The sequence below is a fragment of the Myotis yumanensis genome, unplaced genomic scaffold (genome assembly GCF_028538775.1).
Source record: "Myotis yumanensis isolate MYYU_CA2020_CCGP unplaced genomic scaffold, mMyoYum1.0.hap1 SCAF_2, whole genome shotgun sequence".
Taxonomy (NCBI): Eukaryota; Metazoa; Chordata; class Mammalia; order Chiroptera; family Vespertilionidae; genus Myotis; species Myotis yumanensis.
Genome location: NW_027223753.1, coordinates 71,424,342 through 71,451,786, shown reverse-complemented (window position 1 = coordinate 71,451,786; position 27,445 = coordinate 71,424,342). Strand labels below are relative to the sequence as shown.

General features: G+C 39.4%; 2 protein-coding genes across 9 annotated transcripts in view; one reads left to right on the top strand and one right to left on the bottom strand.

The window, feature by feature from the left end:
• Window positions 1–8,908, bottom strand: part of CCDC18 (coiled-coil domain containing 18) — a 139,487-nt gene extending 130,579 nt beyond the window's left edge. For 6 of the 8 annotated variants that reach the window (XM_070405609.1, XM_070405614.1, XM_070405611.1 and 3 more), the window contains exons 1-3: window positions 8,827–8,868; window positions 5,299–5,438; window positions 4,641–4,815 (exon numbers count right to left, since the gene is read on the bottom strand). In XM_070405609.1, the coding sequence (XP_070261710.1) occupies window positions 4,641–4,815; window positions 5,299–5,432 (309 nt within the window). In that variant the 5' untranslated portion in view covers window positions 5,433–5,438; window positions 8,827–8,868. Of the gene's footprint in view, window positions 1–4,640; window positions 4,816–5,298; window positions 5,439–8,216; window positions 8,232–8,826 lie in introns of those variants that run through there. The other 2 variants (XM_070405610.1, XM_070405615.1) reach the window with 2 other exon arrangements.
• Window positions 8,909–9,487: 579 nt separating this feature from the next.
• TMED5 (transmembrane p24 trafficking protein 5) lies at window positions 9,488–25,614 on the top strand. The gene is made up of 4 exons (XM_070405619.1): window positions 9,488–9,919; window positions 15,318–15,415; window positions 18,542–18,725; window positions 22,081–25,614. Exons 1-4 carry the CDS (start codon window positions 9,731–9,733, stop codon window positions 22,297–22,299), a joined length of 690 nt encoding a protein of 229 aa, XP_070261720.1. The 5' UTR covers window positions 9,488–9,730; the 3' UTR covers window positions 22,300–25,614.
• Window positions 25,615–27,445: the final 1,831 nt, after the last annotated feature.

Here is a 27,445-nt window from a genome sequence, read left to right as displayed (position 1 = left end):
ATTTTATAAAATAACCAATCAGAAATCCTAGAAACGAAGCATGCAATTAAGGATAGTAAGAGTAAACTACTGAACATAGATAATATAATCCAGGAGATAAAGGAAAGAACTAGTGATATTGAAGATAGTAATCAAGAAATGATGCAGAGGGAAGAAGAGAGAGACCTGAGGATAAAGAAAAATGAAAGAGCTCTATGAAACCTATCTGATTCCATCAGAAAAAAAGCAATATTAGAATTATAGGGATTGTAGAGGAGGAAGACAGGGAGCATGGAATGGAGAGTCTATTAAAACAAATAGTAGATGAGAAAGAACTAAATTCTCTAATCCAAGAGGCAAACAGAATACCTAGTTACCTCTCCAAGGCACCTGATAGTGAAGCTGTCAAAAATCAATTACAAAAAAAGAAAAAAGAAAAAAATTTAATGACAAAGAAAAAATTCTCAAAGCAGCCAGGGAAAAGAAAGAAGTAACCTACAAAGGAAAACCAATCAGAATTTCATCCCACTTCTCAGCAGAAACTCTACAAGCCAGAAGAGAGTGGAACCAAATATTCAAATGTCTGAAAAAGAGAAATTACCAGCCACGAATAATATATACAGCAAAATTATCCTTTAAATAAGGAGAAATAATGACATCCCCAGACATACAGAAGCGGAGGAATTTTGTCACCAGAAAACCTCCAGTGCAGGAAATATTCAAGGGAGTTATTCTATCTGAAAAAAAAACATAAGGTCACAACACTACAAATAAGATGACCAAAAAACTTACAGCATAAACAGGGATAATCTGTGACAACAAAACATAAAAAGAGAGGGGAGAAAGGTCTGAATCTGCAAAGGAAATTGAAGATCGAATGCACTCAAAAGAAAAAAAATTGGTATATATACAACTTCATTTTTTATAAACCTAATGGTAACCACACACAAAAATCCCCAAACCAGGACATATAGCTTAAAGAAGAAACAGAGGAAAGATGTATGGAATACCACCAAACAAAAACAACAGACAGAAACATAAAGGAAAAGAACCAACGGAAGCACAGAGCTACCAGAAAACAAAAGATAAAATGGCTATAGGAAATCCTCATACATCAATAATTACCCTAAATGTAAACAGTCTGAATTCACCAATAAAGAGGCACAGAGTAGCAGAGTGGATAAAAACAAACAAACAAAAAAAAAACCCAACCAATGCTGTCAATAAGAGACATATCTAAGAAGCAAAGACAAAGGTAGATTCAAAGTAAAAGGGTGGAAAATGATTCTCCAAGCAAACCACATCCACAGATATAGCCATACTTATACCTGACAAAATAGATTTCAAGATAACAAGAGACAAAGATGGACACTTATAATGGTAAAGGGAACACTACATCAACAAAGTATAACACTTTTTAACATATATGCACCCAACCAGGGAGCACTGCAATATATAAAACAACCACTAGACCAAATGGACATAATTGACATTTACAGAACCTTTCATTCCAGAATATCAGATTATACATTCTTCCCTAGCGCACATGGAACATTCTCAAGGATGGACCATATGTTGGATCACAAAGCTCGCATCAACCAATTCAAGAAGATTGAAATTATACCAAGCATATTCTCTGATCACAATGCCTTGAAATTAGAAATCAACTGCAAAAAGGAGGTAAAAAACACACACAAATACATGAAGATTAAACAACATACTACTAAAAAATGACTGGGTCAAAGAAGAAATAAAAGATGAGATCAAAAGATATATAGAGACAAATGAGAATGACAATACAACATATCAAAACCTCTGGGATGCAGAGAAAGCAGTAATAAGAGGGAAGTTTATAGCCCTAACTGGTTTGGCTCAGTGGATAGAGGGTCAGCCTGTGGACCGAGGGGTCCCAGGTTCGATTCCAGTCAAGGGCATGTACCTTGGTTGCGGGCACATCCCCAGTGGGAGGAGTGCAGGTGGCAGCTGATCGATGTTTCTCTCTCATCGATGTTTCTACTCTCTATCCCTCTCCCTTCCTCTCTGTAAAAAAAATCACACACAATAAAATATATTTTTTTTTTAAAAAGAGGGAAGTTTATATCATTACAGACCTATCTCAGGAAACAAGAGAAATTCCAATAAACAACCTAACATCACATCTTAAAGTACTAGAAAAAGAACTAAAGCAACCCAAAGTCAGCAGAAGAAAGAAAATAGAAAACTTAGAGCAGAATTAAATGAAATAGAGAAAGATTATACAAAAAAAATCAATAAAGCAAAGAGCTGGTTCTTTGAAAAGATTAATAAAATTGACAAACCCTTGGCTAGATTCAGAAAGGAAAAAAAGGAAAAGAGCCATGTAAACAAAATCAGAAATGAGAGAAAAATTACCACAGATACACAAAGGATCATACTAAAATATTATGAAAGACTTTATACTACCAAATTCAATAATCTAGAAGAAATGGATAAGTTCCTAGAAATATATAACCTTCCTAGACTAAGTCAAGAAGAATTGGAAAATCTAAATAGACTGTTCAGCAGTGAGGAGATTGAAGAAACCATCAAAAACCTCCCAAAAACAAAAGTCCAGGCTTCACCAGTGAATTCTACCAAACAGTCCAAGAAGATTTAAAACCTATCCTATCAAACTCTTCCAGAAAATTGAAGAAGAGGCAATGTTTCCTAACACATTCTATGAGGCCAACATAACCCTGATACCAAAACCTGGCAAAGATAACACAAAAAAAGAAACTACAGACCAATATCTCTGATGAATAGATGCAAAAATCCTAACCAAAATACTAGCAAATTGAATACAACAGTATATCCAAAAAATAATACATCATGATCAAGAGGGGTTCATTTCCGGGGCACAAACAAGGATGGTCCAACATACACAAATCAATCAACATAATACACCATGCCCTAGCCCAGCCGTGGGCAAACTACGGCCCGCGGGCCGGATCCGGCCCGTTTGAAATGAATAAAACTAAAAAAAAAAAAAAAAAAAAAGACCGTACCCTTTTATGTAATGATGTTTACTTTGAATTTATATTAGTTCACACAAACACTCCATCCATGCTTTTGTTCCGGCCCTCCAGTCCAGTTTAAGAACCCATTGTGGCCCTCGATTCAAAAAGTTTGTCCACCCCTGCCCTAGCCTGTTTGGCTCAGTGGATAGAGCATCAGCCTGCAGACTGCAGGGCCCCAGGTTTGACTCCAGTCAAGGGCACATGGTTGGGTTGTGGGCTTGATCCCCAGTGGGGGGAGGAGGGGGGTGGAGGAGGCAGCCAATCTCTCTCTCCTTCTCCTTTCCTCTCTGAAATCAATAAAAATATATATATTTTTTAAAAAAACATAATACACCACATTAACAAAAGGATAAAAATCATGAGATCTTATCAACAGATGCAGAAAAAGCATTTGATAAGATATAACATCCATTTATGATTAAAACACTCAATAAAATAAGAATAGAAAGAAAGTACCTCAACATAATGAAGGCTATATATGATAAACCCTCAGCTAATATCATACTCGGTTGTAAAACTGAAAGCTTTTCCTAAGATCAGGAACAAGGCAAAGATATCCACTCTCACCACTCTTATTCAACACTAGAGGCCCAGTGCATGAATTTGTGCACGGGTGGGGTCCCTTGGCCTGGCCGGGGATCGGGGCCAATGTTGGGGAGGGGGAAGCCAGCCAGGGGAAGGGACCACAGGAGGTTGGCCAGCGGGGGAAAGGACCACGGGAGATTAGCCGGCTACAGGGGAGGAACCATGGGAGGTTGGCTGTGGGAGCACACTGATCACCAGGGGGCAGCTCCTGCATTGAGCATCTGCTCCCTGGTGATCAGTGCACATCATAGCGACTAGTCAACCGGTCATTCGGTCACTTGGGCTTTTATGTATATAGATAGTGCTGGAAGTCCTAGCCAGAGCAATAAGGAAAGAGAAAGAAATAAAAGGCATCCAAATAGGGAAGGAAAAGTCAAACTGTCACTTTTTGCAGACGACATGATTCTATATATAGAAAACCTTAAAGATTCCACCAAAAAACTATTAGAAACAATAAACAAATATAGTCAAGTTGCAGGATACAAAATCTATGTGCAAAAATCCATTGCCTTCCTGTATAACAACAACAAAACTTCAGGAAAAAAAAATGAAAACAATTCCTTTGCAATTGCAATCAAAAGAATAAAATACGTAGGAATAAACTTAACAAAAAACGTGAAAGACCTATATACTGAAAATTACAAAACATTATTAAAAGAGATTGAAAAAGACACAACAAAATGGAAAAATATCCTGTGTTCATGAATTGAAAGAACCAACATAGTTAAAATAGCCATATTACCCAAATCAATATACAGATTTAATCCAATCCCCATCAAAATCCCAGGTTAACAGTAAGTATACTTTAAGCACTTAATAAATAATTGATTACAGAAGTTTAAAAATAGAATGATACACCAAATCAACTACTTTTCTCTTAAGACAAAACAAGAACCATTATATTTAAATTCAGCAAGTCTTGAGCACGGTAATAAAAGACTTTGGAAAAAAAGCATTTAAAGAAAAAACTCAAAGAACAAAGTATTTTAAGTAGGTAAAAAACAAAACCACTTTTAAGTAGAGAGATCTAAAAACTATAACCTTATCTCTTGGCTGTTTTTGAAAATCAGTACTGCTACTGCGCATTTTACAAATTTTTTTATAAGGTGAGTAATTCAAAAGTCCAAGCTGGCTAGGCTGAGAAAGATCTTCCAGAATCAGCCTTTCAGACCTTGAGGGATTACAGGCATAATCGGAATTTTCACTTGGACTAACACTAGAGAAAAAAAGAAAAGATGCATTTTAGTTCTTTGATAGTTTAAGTATTCACTCCAAATTTCTATACATTAAATAAGGAATAAAGAAAAGCATTTGAAATGCTGCTAGAAATTGGATTCACACTTAAGAACTTAAGGCTTCAACTGAAATTTTAAATAAAACATAATTAATTTTAAACTAGCAATCTGTGTATTTCTAGAGCTTCTATGCTAGAAATACTTGTTTCAGAAAGCAATCATAATAATAGGTGAATAAGGCCCCAAATACATATTTCATACTGTGTCCTTTAATATGTGCTTTCTTAATATGTACATGATTCTACAATATTTCTATTTTCTCCTAAACTGAGTTATATTTAAAATAATAGAATATTATTTCCTATTCTAGAGACATTAGAAACACAATAATAATGAAATTCAGACATTTTACATTTGTAAATTAAGTCATACTCTGAATTCTATATGTGATTTTATTTACTTACCTGGATAACTCTTCCCCTAAACTCTGCAAATTCCATTCTGTTATTTTTAGTTCATGTCTTAAGGAAGCAACATTTGCAAGCAAACTTTCTTCTTCATTGTCTTTCTTATAGTAGTTTGATGTATTAGATTCCATTTATTTCTTAAAAAAAAAGAAATGACTTTCTCGTACCTTGCCAAAAAGAACCTGTGGTGTCAATCAAAATACTCTCATATTAATGGAGTTTAATTATTTTTCTATTTCTGAAGTTGTGAAAGCTTTCGTGGTAATTTAAAACAAATTAAAACAAAAAAAAACCATTTAATTTCTCTGAAGTGTAAAGCTGTAATGGAAAGTTCTATAGAATTTAAATGAATCAATTTTCATTATAGCCAGGGTTTAGTCATTATAGATCCCCTAGTCTAAACAATTGTGTGAACTCAGTATTTTTATTCCATGTTAAAGATGAAGAAAATAAGAATAAGACAGATTAGCCATAACCGGTTTGGCTCAGTGGATAGAGCGTCGGCCTGCAGACTGAAGGGTCCCGGGTTCGATTCTGGTCAAGGGCATGTACCTTGGTTGTGGGCACATCCCCAGTAGGGGGCGTGCAAGAGGCAGCTGATCGATGTTTCTCTCTCATCGATGTTTCTAACTCTCTATCCCTCTCTGTAAAAAAATCAATAAAATAAAATTTTTTAAAAAAAGAATAAGACAGATTAAATAATATACTCAAGGTCACACAAACAGTAAATAATGGAACCAAGATTTGAACCTAAGTCCTCAGGATCCAAAGACTTTTTAATTGTCACCCTGCAATTTTCTTATTATATATCAATTTCAATAAGAGGTATTTGAAGTTACATTTCAAGCTCTGGATATCTGATAAAATTGGTATCATTACAGTCATTCATATTTTCTGAAAGGCAATTTATTACCAAATAAAGATGATCTGCTTCTCCCATTCACAATGGTTATAAATTTTTAAAAGCACACACATTCACATCACAACCACAGAGATCAAAATGATCTTTGGTGGGTGAACTCATGGAAATCTATCCTATATAATAAAGAGGTAATATGCAAATTGACTATCACTCCAACACACAAGATAGCTGCCCCCATGTGGTCACAAGATGGCCAGCAGGAGAGGGCACCTGGGGGTGATCAGGCCTGCAGGGGAGGGCAGTTGGGGGTGATCAGGCCTGCAGGGGAGGGCAGCTGGGGGGGGGGGGGACCAGGCCTACAGGTGAGGGCAGTTAGGGGCAACCAGGCTGGCAGGGGAGTGGTTAGGGGCAATCAGGCAGGCAGGAAGGCAAGCCGTTGGGAGCCAGCAGTCCTGGATTGTGAGAGGGATGTCCTACTGCCTGTTTAGGCCCGATCCCACCAGGATCGAGCTGGTGGGATCGGGCCTAAACGGGCAGTCAGACACTCCTCGAGGGGTCCCAGATTGAAGAAGGTGCAGGCTGGGCTGAGGGACACACACCCCCTACCCCCCCCCCCCCCCGTGCACGGATTTCATGCACTGGGCCTCTAGTGTGTGTGTGTGTATAATATGCAAATATGGCCAGGATGCCGTAACAGGACACGACTAGACAGGAGGAGGCTATGCGCGCAGGTGAGGCCTGGAGTGGAGACAGAGACAGAGACAGAGACGGGGGAGCCAGCCCGCACCCTCCACGGCCGAGCGCAGGCCTGGAGAGGAGATGGCAGGCCTGCCACCCATGGAAGCAGCGCGGCTCCCTCCCGCCTCCCGCGGAATTGGCGCGGGTCCCTCCTGGCTCCTGTGGAAGCGGCGCGGCTCCCTCCCGCCTCCCTCGGAATTGGCCCGGGTCCCTCCCGGCTCCTGTGGAAGCGGCGCGGCTCCCTCTCAGCTCCCGTGGGTGCCGGCGGCTCGCTTCCGCCTCCCGTGGAAGCCGCACACCTCTCACAGAAGCAGCATGGATCCTGGCGGCACACTGCAGTTCCCGCTGACTCCCGTGGAAGCGGTAGGCGGCCTACTGTGCGCGATATCATGCGATGGGCTACTAGTCTATATAATAAAAGCCTAAGCGACCATTACAGCTGAATGACCAGAACAACTGGTTGCTATGATATGCACTGACCACCAGGGGGCAGACGCTCAACACAGGGACTGCTCCCTGGTGGTCAGTGCGCTCCTACAGGGGGAGCGCCGCTCAGCCAGAAGCCGGGCTCACAGCTGGCAAGCACAGCGGCGGTGGCAGGACCTCTCCCACCTCCACAGTAACACTAAGGAGCAGCGAGCAGGCGGGCAGGAAGGAGCAAGGGCTCCCAGACTGTGAGAGGGGTGTCTGACTGCTGGGAGCTGGCCTAAGCCGGCAGGCAGACATCCCCCAAGGGGTCCAGGATGGCGAGAGGGTGCAGGCCAGGCTGAGGGACCTCCCCCCCAACAAGTGCGGAAATTTCATGCACCGGGCCTCTAGTATATGAAGAAAAGCTTTCGTTTCTTCAACTTAAGTGTATTTCTAGGGTTATGAAATTCTCTACTAAATATCTTTGCACATAAAAATCGTGATAAAGGGCCACATTTTATTATTAAAAATTAATACATATAATTAAACATTAAAATACATGTTCATAATTAATACAATTAAATGAAAACTTTATAATCTCTATTACTCCTAGCTCTTTCTGCATAATCTTAAAATAACATTCCTCTTTTGGATCCCATTTACCTTTAGCATTGTAGCATCCCTCTTTCGTCACCCTTCTAGAATTCTAACCACATTTCAAGCTCTAAATGGCTAGGAGTCCTATGAATTATGTTCAGGGCTGTAAGGCACTTAGGGAAACAGTATTTTCAGTGAATAAATCATTACTAAACTGCCTTTCCTTCCACTCATTCAGTTAAAATATTACATTTACTCCACAGTCAAAATTTCTCAGATGTAAGGAGAAACATTAAAAGAAAACTCTCACCTTATTGAAAGAAACTATGGAAGGAAATTAAATGAGATACTCTGTGATCTTAGAGAAAATCCTTTTTCCCCTTTTGCTTCTACAAATTTCCCTTTGCTTAATTATTAAGAAGCTCCCAACGTCAATGTATCAGGCCCGTCCCCATTCTGCTTTATCTTTTCAACATCTCTAGCTTCCTACAGGACGGTGAAGGGAAAAAAGGGTAAACAAAATGTGGGTAAATCCTGAAATGCCATTCCATTATCATGGATCAACTAAATTAGGTTTTATGTCCCAACATCTCCCGTGTACTTTAAGAATCCCCTAATCCTTCTGAATTATCAATGAATACAGCTGCTATTCAAACATTTCCTTTTTCTTGGTGGCCATTTATTGTCAAACCAAGAGTCCCCCTCCCTTTAGCGGTCACTAAAGTCTACCTTCCTTGCCTGTACACGTGGAAAAGCACAAGCTACCTGCATAACATATCTGAACATCTGCATAATATTATATAGGGAATTGCCTTCATTTATACCGGCCCTGACGTCATCTCTTGGCTCTAATAACACTTCGCTTGGAGCTGCTGTTCCCAAGCACGCCCACCGCAGCGCGGAACAGGCGCTCTTCATACCCCTTATGTGATAGGATGGGCTGCAGTCGGACAGGATTCCCGCATCAAGAACGCTCAACTGGACAGCAGCGATCCTACGTCCGTCTGCAGGAACGGGGCACATAGGACATCTTCCTCGCAGAGCCGCACGCGCAGCGCAGGCGAGGACTAGACAGCGCGCGTCCGAGGGTGCCCGCGGGGAAGGCCACCAACTCCCCCCGGCGGGCTGTGTCCACCCTCCAAGAAGCAGTCGCTCACCACCCGAGCCGTCGCTGGCAGAGCGACCCACCCGACGACAGCGCCCGCCGCGCTCTCGTCTGCGTTCCGAAGCCTCGGGCCCTCTCGCGGGCCCCGGGCCTGGAACCAGTAGACACAACAGGTAGAGAAACCGAGAACCCAGGCTGCTCAGCGTTCGAACCGCAGCGGGAACCGTTGGGGACGCACCTCCCCCGGCGGGCTCAGCTCCGCCCCCGACGCCCACCTCCCCGCCTCTGCGCCGGGCGACGCAGGCGGCGTGGGGCCTGCCGGGAATCGTGGTCTGAGAGCGCCGCCCCGACGGCTCGCTCGGAACTACATTTCCCACAATTCCCCCCAAGGCGCCCATTGGCGTGCAGGAAGCTATGGGGAACCTGCGGCTGTGGGCGTGCGAAGCGGGCGGTGCTCACGCCGGCCGTGAGGGAGCCGGGACCTAGGAGGGTGCGGAAGGGACTGCTGGCCCCGCCCTCAGTCCCCCCGCTTTGGAGGTTGGCGAATGCTCCGCTGTGGGAGTGTTTGCCGCCGCCGCTGCGGCCGCCGCCTGGAGTTTCCTCAGGCTCCGGGTTTCCCTGCCTTGCCAGCCACGCGGAGTCCGGGGAGGCAAGCGGAGCCTGCGTGCCGATAACCCACACCGCCCACGCCTTTTCCAGCCCGAGATCGCCCGGCAGGGATGGGCGAAAAGACCTGGCTGCCCTTCCCGGTGCTGCTCCTGGCCGCTCTGCCCCCGGCGCTGCTGCCCGGGGTGGCGGGCTTCACGCACTCCCTGGACAGCGACTTCACCTTCACGCTGCCGGCCGGCCGGAGGGAGTGTTTCTACCAGCCCATGCCCCTGAAGGCCTCGCTGGAGATCGAGTACCAGGTCAGTGCGGAGGATGAGCCGGCCCCCCTCCTTCCGCCCGGCAGCACCGCGTCGTCGCCCCTCGCCCGCTTGGAGACGGGTCGGGGGCGCGGGGTGGTGCGGCGCGCGGGCCGCGGGAAGCCGCCGCCTTCGCGCAGGCGCGCTCGGCCTCCGGGGAACCGAGAAGTTAGGCGGGACCCGGAGTTGGCTGCGCTCTGCCTTTTCCCCTTTCCTCCCGTCGGAGAGAGGCCAGCGCCGCTGATGTCGGTGGTTTTTCTCTGTTTCACAATTCGCCCGTCGCTTCGCTAGCCAGTCCACGCTCCAGGACTGATAATTTCACAATACAGGACTAATACACGTTCTCCTTTACCATTGGATGAGATGATGGTATTTGTTTTATGCACGCCACCACCCTCGCCCAAATGCAAATATCCTAAGTTGTAACTGTCATTTCTGCAGTTAAGGATTTTTGAATTGGACCATGTGATTATCACGCAATCCGATTTTGGTATAAACCTGTGAAAAAGAATATGGATGTATGCAATGGTACATTTCCTTATCAGTTACATATTTTTTTAATCGAATTAGATCTGATTGTATATTAAAGCGATATAACCTTTCATTTCCGCATTATGAGCTTTTCTCCCAGGTCACTGGTTTCTTTTTATCTGCACAGTATTATGTAGGGAATTGCCTTCATTTATAGAGCCCTCTGGTAGAGGGTCATTTCTTAGAAGAAATCTTGTTAGTTCAACACAGCTAATTTCGATGTCTCTACGTAGCCCTGCAAAAAGAGAGGCGCTGGTGTGGTTCATCTTTTAATTTTTTTACAAGTTACATAATTTATAATCAGGTCTCACTTTTTAAAAAATATATTTTTATTGATTTCACAGAGGAAGGGTGAGGGAGAGAGAGAGAGAGGGAGAGAGAGAGAGAAGCATCAATGATGAGAGAGAATCACCTGCACGCTCCCCAGTGCGAGCGAGTGCCCTTGACGGGAATTGAACCGGACCCTTCAGGCCACAGGCCCCTTGCTCTATCCACTCAGCCAAAACGACTAGGACAGGTGTCACCTTTTTAAAGTTGATGTAGGGAATCTTTTTCAGTAACAGGTACTGTCATATATAGAGCAAAATAAAGACTTATGCAGGTTTTTCATGCCGAGGGACTTCAGAATTAGATTATTCATAGATGTATAAGGTAAGCATAGAGAGTGAAAAATCTAATGTCACACATAATTAGCAAAACCAAATCCAGACTGTGACATTTTAAAAATGTCCAGTCTATTCAAAAGTTCACTTACTGAACAGTTAACTATATGCCAATAATTGGGGGTGGGGGGAAAGGGGGTAAAAACAAAAGAAAGAGTCCCTGTTTTCAGGGGGGTACTTGAAATATTTAAGGAGCACTGGCTCAAGCAGGTAATTTCAATAAAGTATGGTTAAGTGCTCATAGAGAAGGGCCACTTCTCTGGGGTTTCAGAAAAGGATACCTGAAGAAAATAAATTTGAATCTAGAAAGATGCTTAAGTGAAACAAGGATGCAAGAAAGAGGGGACATTTCAAAAAAAGGAACAAAATGAATATGCATGTTGCATTCTGAAAATGCATAGTGGGAGTGTTTTGGCTACAGGCAATATGAAGTGGAAGTTACAAGTGCTGAGGTTTTATGAGACAGAAAGTCTAGAAAGTCTAGAGTGGGAGTAAAAGAAAAAGGTTAGAGAGATCCGGAGGCTTTATCATGGATCATGATCTTAGCCTTGTGCACCATTTTAAGTAGCTTTGTCCTTATTCTGTGCAAGAGCCATTGAAGATTTAAGCAGCGTGGTAACGGAGTCAAAAATGTTTGTCTGATAGATCACTGCATAGTGTGGAAGATGGGTTTAAGTAAGTCAAAATGAGAGGCAAGGAAATCAGTGAAATGGTCTACGTAAGACAGCAATTTGTACTATTCAAAAACGCCTCAGTATTTACCCAGGTATTAGGGAGGAAGTCTATTTTAACTTCTGACCTCTTATGATTAAGAGCTCTAGCTCTAGAAGTAAAATGCCTGAGTTGAAATCCTCTCAATTACTACCTGTGTGATTTTGTACAAGTTACTTAACCTCTGTCTTGTAAAATAGAGATAATAGTAATTGCCTCATAGATTTGAAAAAAATGAGTAAATGATTGTTCATAGACCATCTCTGACACATAGTAAATATTAAACGAATGTGTGTGTGTTTTTTACATTTACACTTCTGTGTTATGTAGCTGGCTTGATTTAGCTTTATACTTTGTATAAAGGCACTGTTCCCCCAAAGCATTCACTCTCCCTAAACAATTTAATTGTTTTCATTGAGGAGAAAAGTATAATCATTTAATGTCTATAAACCTAGACAATGTAGAAGGAGTGTGTAAGATAGAGATCATCTTCAGCCCTTTGCATTTTCCTACTCCATGATTAATTTCCAACAAGTAAGCTCTGGTTTTTGTCTTAGTGCTTTTAAAATTTCATGGAATTGGTGTTCCAGACGCTGCCCTAGAGTTACTGTGACAAACTGATGGGCCCTATATTATATTGTTCTCAAAATTTTTTAATGTCAATACATGTATCTTATGAATAATGTAGATCATTCACTTAAAAATTTAAATCTTTGGCCCAGCCACTGTGGCTCAGTGGTTGAGCATCGACCTATGAACCAAGAAGTTATGGTTCGATTCCTGGTCGGGATGCGTGCCCAGGTGAGTGCTTAATTTGTATAAGCACTATGCTAGGTGCTATGAATACAATCTGAATAAAAATGTAGTCTATGCCTTTATACAATCTTGTGTGGGGACAGACATTAATCAAATTCTTACACAAATAAATGTGAAATTGTAGCTCTAATAAGTGCTGTGAAGGTAGGTAAATGCATAACAGCTATGAGAGTATTTAAAGGGAGGATTTGATTTTATCTGAGAATTAAGAAGACTTCCCAGAGGAAGTGGAGTTCAGATCTGTAGAAGAATCACGTTAACTAGGCATAAGGGGGTGAGTGGAACAAGGTGATGGGTAAAAAGAACACGTGATAGCCCTAGCCGGTTTGGCTCAGTGGATAGAGGTCGGCCTGCGGACTGAAGGGTCCCAGGTTCAAATCCAGTCAAGGGCATATGCCCAGGCTGCAGGCTCGATCCCCAGTGGGGGGCTTGCAGGAGGCAGCCGATCAATGATTCTCACTTGTCCTATCTCTTGCTTCCTCTCCCTTCCTCTCTGAAATCAATAAAAATATATTTAAAAAAAAGAACACGTGATAAGGCATTGAGGAGTAAGACAGACTACTTTTGAGGGATTGAAACATTATTACCATAGCATACAGACAGGGGAAAGTGGCACTTGCCTTTCATGTTCCATTAAAATCAGTGGGGAGTTTAGATTTGGATTATGGTATAAGTTGGCTTCTGTATTTTTAAAAAATATATTTTTATTGATTTCAGAGAGGAAGGGAGAGAGAGAGAGAAACATCAATGAGTAGAGAGAATTATTGATCAGTTAGCTGCCTTTGTACATCCCACACTGGGGATGGAGCCTGCAACCCGGGAATGTGCCCTGACCCGAATGGAACAGCCACCTCCTGGTTCATAGGTTGAAGCTTAACCACTGAGCCATGATGGCTGGGCAGCTTCTGTATTCTTAAGTGCCATTTTTAACAATTTCATTAAGCCTGATAGCCACTAACAAAAATTTATTTTAAACTTAGCTTTACTGAAATCTTTGCTTAGTTTTGGTATAGCTCGTTTTCTGACTTAATGGATATCTTTTTTTTTTTTTTTTTTTTTGAGGATAACCTGAGTAATTCTTTTAGCATGTTTTGAGGCCTTGGATATCTGCAAATTGCTCTTACTTTTTGCTTTCACTTCAGTAAGTACTATAATTTTTATTTTTACTCGGGAACATTGAAGACGTGGTTCCATTGTGGGTTTTTTGCATTTTCTATGTAAGAATTCTGATGCCAATCCCAATTCTTGATATTTTTCAGTCTATACTACTGGTGTTGGAAGTTTCCAGGTTGTTCTTTTTAAATCCTTTGGAAGAGTCAATAGGATTTTTGGATCTTTTTTTATTTATACTGCTTCCCACCTATTAAACTCTTTCAGTCTAAAGAATTTTATCTTTTGAAGCAGGAATTTTTATTCTCTTATTTGATGATTTCTTCCCTTCATTTCTCTTGGTTCTCTCCTTTTGAAATGCTTACTAGATGAATAATTTAAAATCTCTAGCTCTGTCCTTCATAAGGGTCTTAGCATTTTCCTCATACTTTTCACCTATACTTTTTCACCTTGTTCTGAGAATTCCTTGGCTCGTTCTAATGCTCTAATTTTTAGGCTTCATCTATGTTCATTCTGTTAACATTGCACTTGTTTATAATGTACATTTAATTGTGAGTTTTGAGATCAATAGATACTGGTAGCTGGATATAGCCTTTGCTCAGTAGAGTATCTTCCAGAAATTCCTTTCTCTTCAAGTCTCTTAACAGGCTTCTTGATTTCTGGTGGTGTTATGGATTATTTATATTATGTTTTCTTCATTTCAGTGGGATTTAAAGAAGAATTGTATATATTTAACTTGCCATTTGAAGCCAGTTGGTTGTTGTTGTTTTTTGTCAGTAAGTAGAGCACAGGAGTAGGTAATCTTTTATATCATTCTATTAAAGCCACCAAGAAAAATAAAGTGGAGTGTTATATAAGAAAAAGAGTAGCCATGGGAGGGAGATTGGTGAGTTCATGTTTTCTGGCTATGCCACTTATTTGCTGTATCATCTTGGGAAAATTTCTTCTCTCTGCCTTCATTTTTTTTGTTTTTTATTAAAATGAGAATAATAGGACCTACGTTTTAGAGTTGTTGTGAGGAATAAATTAACCCACATAAAGCACTTAAAAGACAATGTGTGGCATAAACTGTAATTGTGAACTGCTCTCTTCGCAGCAGCAGCAGTAGGAGGACATTTGGGGATTGTAAAGGAACAGGTTGTGTTCATTGGCCAGTAAGTAAGCAGCCTACCTTGAATGTATTGTTCATATTGGGGAGTAATATATGAATGTGTTGAAGAAGTCAGTTGGAGTCAGATCATGGTGGTCTCAAATTCTAGACTAAGTATCAGCTAATTCTTATTTTATTCTATAGGGCTTCTCAACTTGAAGGCACTGTTAGGAAGATTATTTCACTAATACCTATAAGGCCTAAATTTCCATGATAGCCAACAGGAATTGGTACAAAAGAGACCAGTTCCAAAAATGAATGGAATTGAACTAGATGATCTTTCTGCTCCTTTCTAGCCATAATTAGTCCATTGACTTTCTTACCCCTCTAGGTTTATAAAGAAAGTCTCTTCATTATGCGATCTACTTTCTATAATTTATTTTCAGAATTTGTAATATGTGTTCTCTTCTGTAATCTACAGGTTTTAGATGGAGCAGGATTAGATATTGATTTCCATCTTGCTTCTCCAGAAGGAAAAACCTTAGTTTTTGAACAAAGAAAATCAGATGGAGTTCACACGTAAGTAATCTCTTAGTTGATTCCTTGAGCTGAATAATACCAATGGGACCATCTACAAGGCAGGAAAATTTAGCATGTTTGATACTAAATATCAATATAAAATTATTCCATATGAACATTTTATTATTTGTTGTTACTATTATTATTATTATCATTATTATTTTTAATCCTCACTCGAGAACGTGCTTAACCAGGGATCAAACCTACAAAGTAGGTATGTGCCCTGACTAGGAATTAAATCCTAAACCCTTCGGTGTACAGGATGACTTTGCTCCAACCAACTAAATCACACCAGCCAGGACACCATATGAACATTTTAAACAATCCTTTTTATTTATTTGTTAATGTATTTTTATTGACTTTAGAGAGGGGAAGGGAGAGGGATAGAGAGAGAGAAACATTGGTGATGAGAGAGAATCATTGATTGGCTGCCTCCTGCGGGGATTGAGCCTGCAACCCAGGATGTGCCCTGACTGGGAATTGAACCATGACTTCCTGGTTCATAGGCCAATGCTCAACCACTGAGCCACACTGGCGGCCTAAATAGTCCTAGATAGTGGTCTAAAAAACTAGAATATTTTCCATTAGCTTTTTTCTTTTTCTTTAGGCATTTTGTATTGATCCTGTTTTTTTCCTTGCTTTGGTTAAATAGATGAGTATTATATACAATCTATTGTGTCATTTTGAACCAACCTTTTTGGCTAGAAGAGGCCTTCCATTTTAACTGTAAATTACACTTCCAGGTAATTTATCATCTCTGCCCATTCTTTTCTTCCTTAAAGGAACAGTAAAATACATTTGTTATATAAGTAAAAATTGTTTTACTCAGACCTTACTCTTTTTAGACGATTAGAAGACCTGAAAGTAAAAGATGTGACCATAGGAAACCATATAAAAAGAAAATACTTGTTATAACACTTTCAGTTTAAATTTGACAACTGGCCATATATTCTCTTTTTTCATCTATTTTCCTTTTTCCATCTGTCACTGGTATTTTGTTGTTCTGTTATTTTACTTTAGCTCTTTCGTTACTCAGTATTGTTGTGTTAAAACTAAACTGAATTTATAGGAAGAAAAGCAAATACAGAGTATCCAATATTTGCCATAAACGAGGCCTTGCATTTTATATGCTTCTAAATTAATTATTCCAATCCACTGTGAGATAGATTCTTTGATTCCCTAATTCCCATTTTACAGACAAGGAAGCTCAGAGTAGTTAAATAAGTCTGCAGTGGTATATATTTATTAAACGGAGGCAGGATGGACCAAAATATTTACTTTCTACCATATGATGCTTAGAACATCCCTGGCACATAGTACATGTAAGTACTAGTTGTTATTATAATTATTGGTGTTTATTAACCAAAGTACCTGGCATGGTAATTGATAGTAAATACTGAATACATGTATGACTGAATGAGGGGGAAAATGTCTCCACCATAATTTTTCAAGATACTCATTTCAGAGTGCTTTGTAACGTGGCTTTTTCCTATGTAGAGCTCAGGAAAAATATTTGCATAAACTATTAATATATAAAATAAATTACCATTTTAAAAGTCAGTTTAGAAAAAGGAGACATATGTAATACTCTTTGTAATACTTTAAGAAATAAAAATTATTAAAATATTAAAAAAAAAAAAAGAAGAAAACTCCTAAAAAAAAAAAAAAAAAAGGAGAATGATCAAAGAACAATGCTCTCATAGGCTTATATGTCAGTAATACTGATTATATGTTTAAAAATATTATTAAAATTATGTCACCACAAGAAAAAAAAAAAAGTTTAGATTGATATGCTTAGGATTAACTATACTTTCTCTTTGATAGGTATATGAACAAGAACTAAAAATGTAGTTCACCTTTAAATTTCAGAATATAGAAAATATATAGAGTTTCTCTCAATTTTTATTTTCTCTCCAATTTTATGCTTTCTTTTAGAGATAAATTAATATTGACTCTTAGAGGGAAAAGGTATTTTATTGCTTTAGTACACAGAATTGCCTCTCATTAAAACATTGGGAGACAAAAATGAATTTATAACAGTTTGCATTTATTGAGTTCTTTTGATGTGCCAGGAAACTATTCTAAGTACTTTACATGTATTTGTATACATAGTATTCTTCACCACAATCCTATGAGTTACATGATATTTTTATCAACTTACCAATGAGGAAATTGAGGCCTAGAGCTCTTAAGTAAACTGATGGAAGGTTACACAGCTAGTCAACAGTGAAGCCAGGATCTAAAACCCAGGCAGTCTAATTCACTCTTAATCACTACATGAATTTTACAAATCTACTTTGTAAAAATTAGATTTTAATACAAATTTTATCTTTAGCTATATTAACTTTTTAAAGACAACTAAAATCTCAGTTACAGCATTAAAATAGTTTTTTCGTAATTTAAATCTTTAAAATAAATACTGTCCTTCTAGAAGTCGGGATTAGTAAAAATTTCTCCAAACAGAGCCTTAAAACAGATTAAATAATACCTATTTGTCTAATACTGCCTGTAATGAAGAGTTGTATATAAATGCATTTTTCTAAACAACAGAATTAATATTACCCTAACTACATTCCAAAGATGTACTTAATTGGTAGGAGTCCTGGAAGAAAGCATTTAGGAAAATCAATCACTGCTTTTGAAAAAAAACACCAAAAACTCACTTTATAAATTAATCTCAATTGAAGGGGAGGTTTGTAGTCATAAATATTGAAGTTCGTTGTGAGGTATCATGTATGTAGTTTTTAATTCAATTCTTTCCCAAAAATTATGTCAAGACCATTTACCGTAATGCCAAGCACATCTAGATTGCAAGTATAGTACTTGGATATACAGTGGTGGGCAAAAGTAGATTTACACTTGTGACTACTCGAAACAGAGTTGATTTTTGTATTATTAGTTATTGTATTACTTATTTGTATTAAACTGTAAACCTATTTTTGCCTACCTCTATATATTTCTAGGTTGCCTCTCCCAAAAATTATAAATTATCTTTTAAATCTAAGGAAGTCTATCAGTAAGCTGTCCAATTATTATTAACTGTTACTTCTTCTATCTGTAGTATTTTTTCCTTTGATTTGAAATATAAGTACTGATAATGGAACATATTTACTTTTTTTAATACAGGGTAGAGACGGAAGTAGGGGACTACATGTTCTGCTTCGATAATACATTCAGCACCATTTCTGAGAAGGTGATTTTCTTTGAATTAATCCTGGATAATATGGGAGAACAGGAGCAAGAACAAGAGGACTGGAAGAAATATATTACTGGCACAGATATGTTGGATATGAAACTAGAAGATATCCTGGTCAGTATGGTCTATTAATGAAATAGTAAAAATTATTAACATCCAGAGGTTTTACTCTGTGACAGGCACTGGGCTAAGTATTTTAACTGCATTATCTCACGTAATCCTTACTTAACTCTATCAGGATCATCTCTATTTTCCAATGAGGAAATTGTATCTTAGGGATTAAGTAATATTCCTATCACATAAACAGAGAGAGAGAACTAGAATTTCAATATAGGCTCTTAACTGCAAAACTTCCTTAGAATGTTCACTAACAGAAGAATATAAAAATCTGTTGCATACTTGCACTGAGTAATTTGTAAACAGTTAAGATATACAGGCATTTTTCCCACATCATAGTTTTTATAACATGGAATTTGATATTATTTGATTAATTTGGGAACACTATTTACATTACTCGAACCAGACCTAGCAATTATCAGAAACTAGCACTGCACTCAGGAGTGCAAACTTAGGATATGGCTTCTTTTCTTGAACTGCTTTAAGCTTTATTATAAACATGAATAATGAAATGTACATGTATAAAAACCTATTTACATTTAATAATAGTACTGCCAGTGCTAGAGGGAAAGGTCATAACCCTTCAGCCACAGCTAGATGTGTAACCAAAGGACAGAACTTACTCAGTGATACGTGTAACTCCATTGTAGAAATTCTTGCAGGAGAAATAACATAGTTATTTCAAGTTTGAAACTGTAACACTTCTAATACTCTTATCACCTGAACTTTTTAAAAATAATGTGATATTTTGATAAATACATCTGAGTTTTCTTAGAAAAGGAATGATCAAATTATAGCAGAAGAGACATAAATCAGTTAGCGTAAGTTGGAATATTAAGTGGTCCTATCATATGTGTAATTCCTTGGTGACTGAGCTCTCTGAGCCTTGGTTTCCAACCTGGAAAATGGGGACAATACCTCTAGAGTTGTGAGGTTGAAATGTGATACACTATGTATATAAGTGCTTTAAACAGTGTCTGGCAAATAATAAATGTTACTTTTCATACCTTTTCCACTGGTGTTACTCTGAATACAAACTGAAAGGATAAAGTTTGATTGGCGTTAATTTTACCATGACATTAAAAAATATATATATATATATATTTTGTTTTGTTTTGTTTTTCAGAGAGGAGAGGAGAGGGAGAGACAAATAGAGGCATCAATGATGAGAATCATCGATCAGCTGCCTCCTCCTACAGGTCCTACACTGGGGATCAAGCCAATAACCCGGGCATGTGACCTGACGGGAATCGAACTGTGACCTCCTAGTTCAGGGGTGGGCAAACTTTTTGACTCGAGGGCCACAATGGGTTCTTAGGTTCTTAAACTGGACCAGAGGCCCAGAACAAAAGCATGGATGGAGTGTTTGTGTGAACTAATATAAATTCAAAGTAAACATCATTACATAAAAGGGTACGGTCTTTTTTTTTTTTTAGTTTTATTCATTTCAAACGGGCCGGATCCGGCCCGTGGGCCGTAGTTTGCCCACGGCTGTCCTAGTTCATAGGTCAACTCCAATCAGTGAGCCACACTGGCCGGGCTACCATGACAGTTTTTTATCTCATCATGATTTCTTATGTATATTAAACTTAGTTGAATTTTAGAACTAGAAGATGACTTAGATATTATTAATCTAGCTTCAGCCTCCTTCCTTTTCCCTTCCATTCCATTTTTTAGATAAGGAACTAGCTTAAAATTAAAATGGAAATGCTATATCCATATTTCCATTATAGTCCAATCTTCCCACCCAATCAAATGAACATATTCTTCCATTTTAAATATATGTTACCAACAAGAACAAAATGCAAGTAGTTATAAATCTTATTAGTACTTCACTGCATTCTCCAGAGATTGACTTTACTCACACAGTTAAACAAAATGACCAGAAAGTTCTGATTTAAATATGGCTTAAAATACTTAGATTCCTTAAGAAAATAAAGTGTCTTTCAGGAGCTTTTTCCATTTGCTCCCCAGACTTTGTATCACAATTGCAAACTTGAATAAATAATTTTATATGTGACTATCATCATTATGCTATTGAAAAGAACTATGCATGCTTTTTTTGAGGAGCTGAACTCCATATTTTCCTGGAAAATATCTGTATTTCTTTAAAGAAATGCCCTTATGATATTATATTTTATAGTTTTATAGGATCAGCACAGCAGTCTGAAATTGAGTATATTTTTTTACTTAAATAAGGATTTTAAGCAAAGTGGGTCTCTAGGAAAAAAATCTGTTGCTTGGATTTTTTTATTTTATACTAGAGACCCGGTGCACAAAATTTGTGCACATGTAGGGTCCCAAGGCCTGGCCGGCAATCAGGGCCTATCTGTGAGGTGACCAGCGGGGCAATTGGAGGGTCCCTACTGGCACCTGCCTTGGCCGGCCTGGCACTGCCTGCTCGCCAGCCGGCCCTGCCCCCCACCGCCGCCACTGGTCGCCTCCCTCTGTGGGGCGACCGGCGGGGCAATCAGGGTGCCCCCACCAGCACCCGCCTTGACTGGCCTGCAGGCTGGGGGCAGCTCCTGCATTGAACATCTGTCCCCTGGTGGTGAGTGTGCATCATAGTGACCGGTTGCTCCACCATTTGGTCAATTGGCATATTAGGCTTTTATTATATAGGATCATTTGAATTCTCAACTAAGTTTTACCTTATATTCATATAGTCTATAGTTAGTCTTCAAATAATTTCTGATCACGTCCGTACTATAAAGTAGTTTTTTTTTTTTCAGAAGATATGCAACTTAGAATGAATCTTGGTAAGTTTGTTTAATGAATGTGATCTTGGAATAAGTTTTTATTAACAATACGTTGTACTTTTTGAGTGTAAAGAATGCACATATAAAGTTGAAATAGTTTTTAATTTCACTACTTTGTGAGATAAAAACATTGTGTGTTTTGCTAAATACTATATTGGACCAGACTAACATTCCAAGAAAAAAAAAATATTAACATACAATGCATTAATTATATGAAGGCAAATACCTAAACACTTATCAGTTCTGTTTTTTAAGACATTTTCTTACAGTTGCATGGGCTGAGAAAGAAATAATGTATGTAAAATTCCTGGCACTGTGCCAACTCAAATATATTTTCATTTTATTTAGTTTCAATTTGTAGCTTTGTTCCTGTGTTAAATAACTATTTATAAATAATAATTTAAATGTTATCAGGAGAGCTATGACATAACCTTACAGATAACCTTTATGTAATCTAAATAGCATCTGTTCCTTAATTAACATTGTGTTTAGATATGAAACATGAATAGGAAGGGTACTATAAAACACATTTTAAAATTAACTTAAAATTACTGAGAATTCTTTTATAGTAAAATTATTTTCTTTATCTCCAGGAATCCATCAACAGTATCAAGTCCCGACTAAGCAAAAGTGGTCATATCCAAACTCTTCTTAGAGCATTTGAAGCGCGTGATCGAAATATACAAGAAAGCAACTTTGATAGAGTCAACTTTTGGTCTATGGTTAATTTAGTGGTAATGGTGGTTGTGTCAGCCATTCAAGTTTATATGCTGAAGAGTCTATTTGAAGATAAGAGGAAAAGTAGAACTTAAAACTCCATATCAAAACTCCATATTGAAAAAGAGATAGAAAAATGCAATGAACTGTTACAGTCAAGACTATTAATAGTATTTCCAAAATGTTTTCAGTTATTACCATAAGTGTGAAACAATTTTAATTTTAATGTGAAAGAAAAGTCTTCACTTTCGTCTGTGCAAGTAATCTTATTGCTCTGGTTATACTTAAGTGCATAGCAAATATTTTGCAGAGTATAGGTATAATTGAATGAAGCCATATTAATAATGGCATTTTCCTGTTTAAAAAATGCAAATGTGTCATAGGTGATTTAAAAAAAGGAACTTTGGGCCTAAATGCAACACCAAACAATTTTTGTTTGTTTTAATATTTTTTTTTTGTTGATTTTTGGAGAGAGGAAGTGAGAGAGAGAAACATCAATGTGAGAGGGAAACATCAATAGGCTGCCTTCTGCACACCTCCTACCAGGGATCTAGCCCATAACCTAGGCATGTGCCCTGACCAGGAATTGAACCAGCAACCTTTCAGTGCAGGATGCCCAACCAACAACTGAGCAACACCAGCCAGGGCCTAATAATGTTGCTGGGTTTTTTTGTTTTTGTTTTTCTGTTAATCCTCACCGAGGATTATTTTCCATTGATTTTTCACAGAGTTTTTTTGGGGGGCAGGTGGGGAGATACATCGATTGGTTGCTCCTGCACACAACCTGACTGGGGCTGGGGATTGCACCTGCAACCCAGGTAAGTGCCCTTGACCAGTAATCAAACCTGCGACCCTTTGGTGCCTGTGCCAACGCTCTAACCACTGATCCACACCAGCCAGGGCTGAACAATTTATTTATTTTTTATAAATATTTTTTATTGATTTCAGAGAGGAAGGGAGAGAGAGAGAGAAACGTCAGTGGTGAGAGAGAATCACCTGCCTCCTGCACGCCCCCCTGGGGGAATTGAGCCCGCAACCGGGACATGTGCCCTTGACTGGAATCGAACCCAGGACCCTTCAGTCTGCAGGCCGACGCTCTATCCACTGGGCCAAACCAACTATGGCCAAACAATGTTTTTAAAAGATTCTCTTACCTAGAAGTTTCCTTGTAAATGTAGCAATTACAAATTAAATTTCCAACATATTAAGTTATAAATCATCTGAGAATTGACCTAATCATGGATTGAATACATCTTTAGAAGATGAAGACTCTACTTTTCTCTTTTTACATATGCATCTCTCCTCTAATGTAAATGGAAGCATAGCTGTGAAAAACAGATTTGTGAGACTTTTATAACCAAATATATTTCAATTTAAAATATTAGCAACAAGTAATTAGTTTTATATACTTATCTTACATTCCCAAAAGCTGACATTGTGATAATTCTTAAAAATGCTAAATCATAATTAACATTAGGACAAATTATCTTTTTGAAATAAAGAGTTAAAGGTTGCTAAGTCTCCTTTAGGACTTATTCTGTCTAATCCTTAACTAAGTATAGGATTTTAAAATTAAATGTGAGAGAAATAATTTTGTTTTTATATTGTCAACAGTGTTATGTTAATTTTAACATGATTATTGAGTTGGATACATTATTACCAGCAGTCGTAAAGGAAATATTGCTAAACGGATCTGGGCCTAACATAAATATCTACTTTTCTGACTTCTCAAAATCAGTAAAAAAGAACTAATAAAGTCAATATAAGAAGAATAAAGGTAAGTATCTATAATCTGATGGGCCCCTCATAATGATCCAACCTTAATACAAATCATGAGATAATTTCCAGTTAACTAGAAGAAATATTGCTTGGCTATGAACTTTTTTACAACTGTTCTGTTTTGAATTATCTAATAAGTATTCAGGTACATTTTATGAAATATAAGCCCTATTGTAGTTTAGCATTGGGTATACATATTTATTACAAATATTATAACTTTCATAAAATGATTTTTCTGATCATTTTATTGACATTCAAGTAAAATTTGAAACCCACAGAATCCCAAGTTTGAATACTCCATATATAACTTTATAAATAAAGGCTGTACTGTCCTGGCCTCCTGCAGTCCGTGGAGTCTTACTCCAATACCAGTAATTAATTGAATAGCATTTTTAGGTTATACCCATTTGTAGTATTGTTTATAACAAATACGAGTTAGAAGCAGTCAACTTCTAAATTTGAGTACAGAATCCCTCTGTAGGTTAGTACTGCTGGCAATGTTAAGCAATAATTGATATCCAGAGAGAATGTTTTCATTATGCTTTATACTCTGAGTGGTACAAAAAGATTTATTTCCCTCCTTATGCCTTTGGGAACACAGAAACTTATGTTTCCCTACTTTCAAGCTTTTTAAAAATCAGGTAAATGCCATGTATGATCAATTACCTTCATTGGCCAAGAACGTGCTTTAAGTGTCCAGGTATAGTCCCTGTAACATGCAAAACAAGGGCCAATAAGTCATTGCTTCTGAAGAGCCCTCCCCGTCACCCCTCCTATTAACCTCCTAATGAGAAGCAAACTTAGAGTACTATAATAAAACAGTACAATATAAACTACTGCATCTTTTCTTTAAAACTGTGATTAAGAATTCTACCTCTTATGTATGGCTAGCAACTATACTGTACTCTTATTCCCTACCTAACAATAAATTTCTTACATCTTGTACATATGATTTTTGCCACTGATACTCAACCTATGATTCAGTAACTTCTCACCATGTAACAATGGCCTTATTTGGAAAAGAATTTAGGAAGATTGAGGACAATTTTATTTTTATAGACACAAAGTGAAAAGAGATTATTTAAGAAACATGTTATTTGTAATTAGCCAAAAGAAGTAAAATTGATAAGCAAAGGACTAAATTTTGAAATATTTCTGAAGCTATACTATTTTCTTCATGGTTTTTAATGTCAACATTCACTTTCAAAGTTAAAATTATGCTAAAATTGAGTAAGCTATCAACAGCTTTTTGTCTTTCGTTTTTAATTAAATTTAAAATACTGCAATATTTAAGTAAGGCCTAGCATTTCGCTGATTTGCATTTGGGTAATTAATGATATGCTTTTCTTTCATGTGAATGTCAAGACATAAAGGGTAAATGGTTGAAATAGCATTGAAATAAATTACACATTCAAATGTAATTTCATGTTATGTCTTAACATTGACAAAGACTTGAGTTCCTATAATTGTATGCCTTCTCAAATGAAATTTTAAAAGAAATTGATTCAGCATGTAATGGTGTTTCATCTGAAGTGTAATAATGCAGTGTTGTTCAAATTGCCTTATACTTGTGAACAACCATATTGAGAAATGAATACTGCACTGAGTGTAATAAAAATTTTAAAATCTAACTTCTCTATCAGTTGTAAATGCTATCGAATCCTTCAAGTCTTTACTGATCTCATCTACTCTTCTTTCCACTTGAAAAACCATAGTTCACTGCACTTATTACATATCCTGCCTTGCATTGGAGTTCTGCTTATATGTATACTTATTCATATACTAGAGGCCCGGTGCACAAAAATTTGTGCACTTGGCGGGGAGAGGGGGTCCCTCAGCCCATCCTGTGCCATCTCGCAGTCTGGGACCCCTTAGGAGATAATGACCTGCTGGCTTAGGCCTGCTCCCGGGTGGCAGAAGGCAGGCCCAATCCCTAGGTGCAGCCCCTGGTCGGGCTCAGAGCAGGGCCGATTGGGGAGTTGGGGCGCTGCCCCCTGTCATGCACAGAGCAGGGCGGATCGGGAGGTTGCGATGCCACCCTCAGTCATGCTCAGGGTAGGGCTGATTGGGGGGTTGGGGCACCGCCCCCTGTCACACTCAAGGCAGGGTAGATAGGGAAGTTGTGGTGCCACCCCCTGTCACGCACAGAGCAGGGCCCATCAGGGGGTTGAGGAGCTCCCCCCCCCCCCCCATCACTCACAGAGTAGGGCCGATAGGGGAGTTGGGGCACCGCCCCCTGTCACACAGCAGGGCAGATCAGGGGGTTGGGGTGCTGCCCTCTATCACCCACAGAGCAGGGCCGATCAGGGGGTTGGGGCGCTGCCACTGTCACACTCAGGGCAGGGCTGATGGGGAGGTTATGGCTCTACCCCATCACAGAGCAGGGCCCGTGGCGGGGGGGGGGGGGGGGGGAGTTGGGGCGTCACACCCTGTCACACACAGAGCAGGGCCGATCAGGGGGTTGGGGCACAGCCACTATCACACTCAGGGCAGGGCCGATGGGGAGGTTATGGCTTTACCCTGTCACACACAGAGCAGGGCCCAAGGGGGGGGGGGGGGTGCACTACCCTCTATCACCTACAGAGCAGGGCCGATCAGGGGGTTGGGGCACTGCACCCTGTCACACACAGAGCAGGGCCGATCAGGCGGTTGGGGCGCCACACCCTGTCACACACAGAGCCGCAGGGCGATCAGGGGGTTTGGGCGCTGCCCCCTGTCACGCTGATCCCGGTGCTGGGAGGCATATTACCCTTTTACTATATAGAATAGATGCCTGGTGCACGGGTGGGGGCCGGCTGGTTTGCCCTGAAGGGTGTCCTGGATCAGGGTGGGGGTCCCCACTGGGGTGCCTGGCCAGTCTGGCTGAGGGGCTAAGAGCCATTTTCAGGCTGGTGGGTGACTGAAGCTCCCAACCGCTCCTTTCTTTTTTTTTTTTATTCTGGGCCAGCTTAAGCTCTGAGGCCTCGGCTGCTGAAAGCTGGTTTCTGGCCTTTGTTTACCTTCTGCATTTGATACAATGTTGCAGTCCGGCTGGCTGAAGCCTGGATGACTAAAGCAGGTTTCTGGGGTTTTGTTTAGCTTCTATATTGCAACATAGTTGCTTAGAGTTGCAGCTGAGAGGCCGGCAAGTCAGGCGGGGAATGTTGGAGTCCGCAGTCACTGGAGCAAGTAAGCCTCCCTGTTCACTTCAGTGCATGGCTGCCGGCCGCCATCTTGATTGGCAGTTAATTTGCATATTGCCCTGATTAGCCAATGGGAAGGGTAGCGGATGTACGGCTAATTACCATGTTTCTCTTTTATTAGATAGGAAGATTGTCCAAACATGCATTGTAACTAAAAGGGCTCAAAATATAGAAGCAAAAATAATCAGTTCTGAAAGTTTGGAATGCTATAAATAAGCACTCTACTCCTCTACCCCACCACAGGAATTGTTTAGGTCTGGCATACGGCTCCAGAATCTTA

Bases quoted from the DNA above. Each gene is read 5' to 3' on its own strand.
- TMED5 (XM_070405619.1), top strand. From the start codon at position 9,731: ATGGGCGAAAAGACCTGGCTGCCCTTCCCGGTGCTGCTCCTGGCCGCT. The intron at 9,920-15,317 runs GTCAGTGCGGAG...TGTAATCTACAG, and splicing joins CGCTGGAGATCGAGTACCAG to GTTTTAGATGGAGCAGGATT. The intron at 15,416-18,541 runs GTAAGTAATCTC...TTTTTAATACAG, and splicing joins AAATCAGATGGAGTTCACAC to GGTAGAGACGGAAGTAGGGG.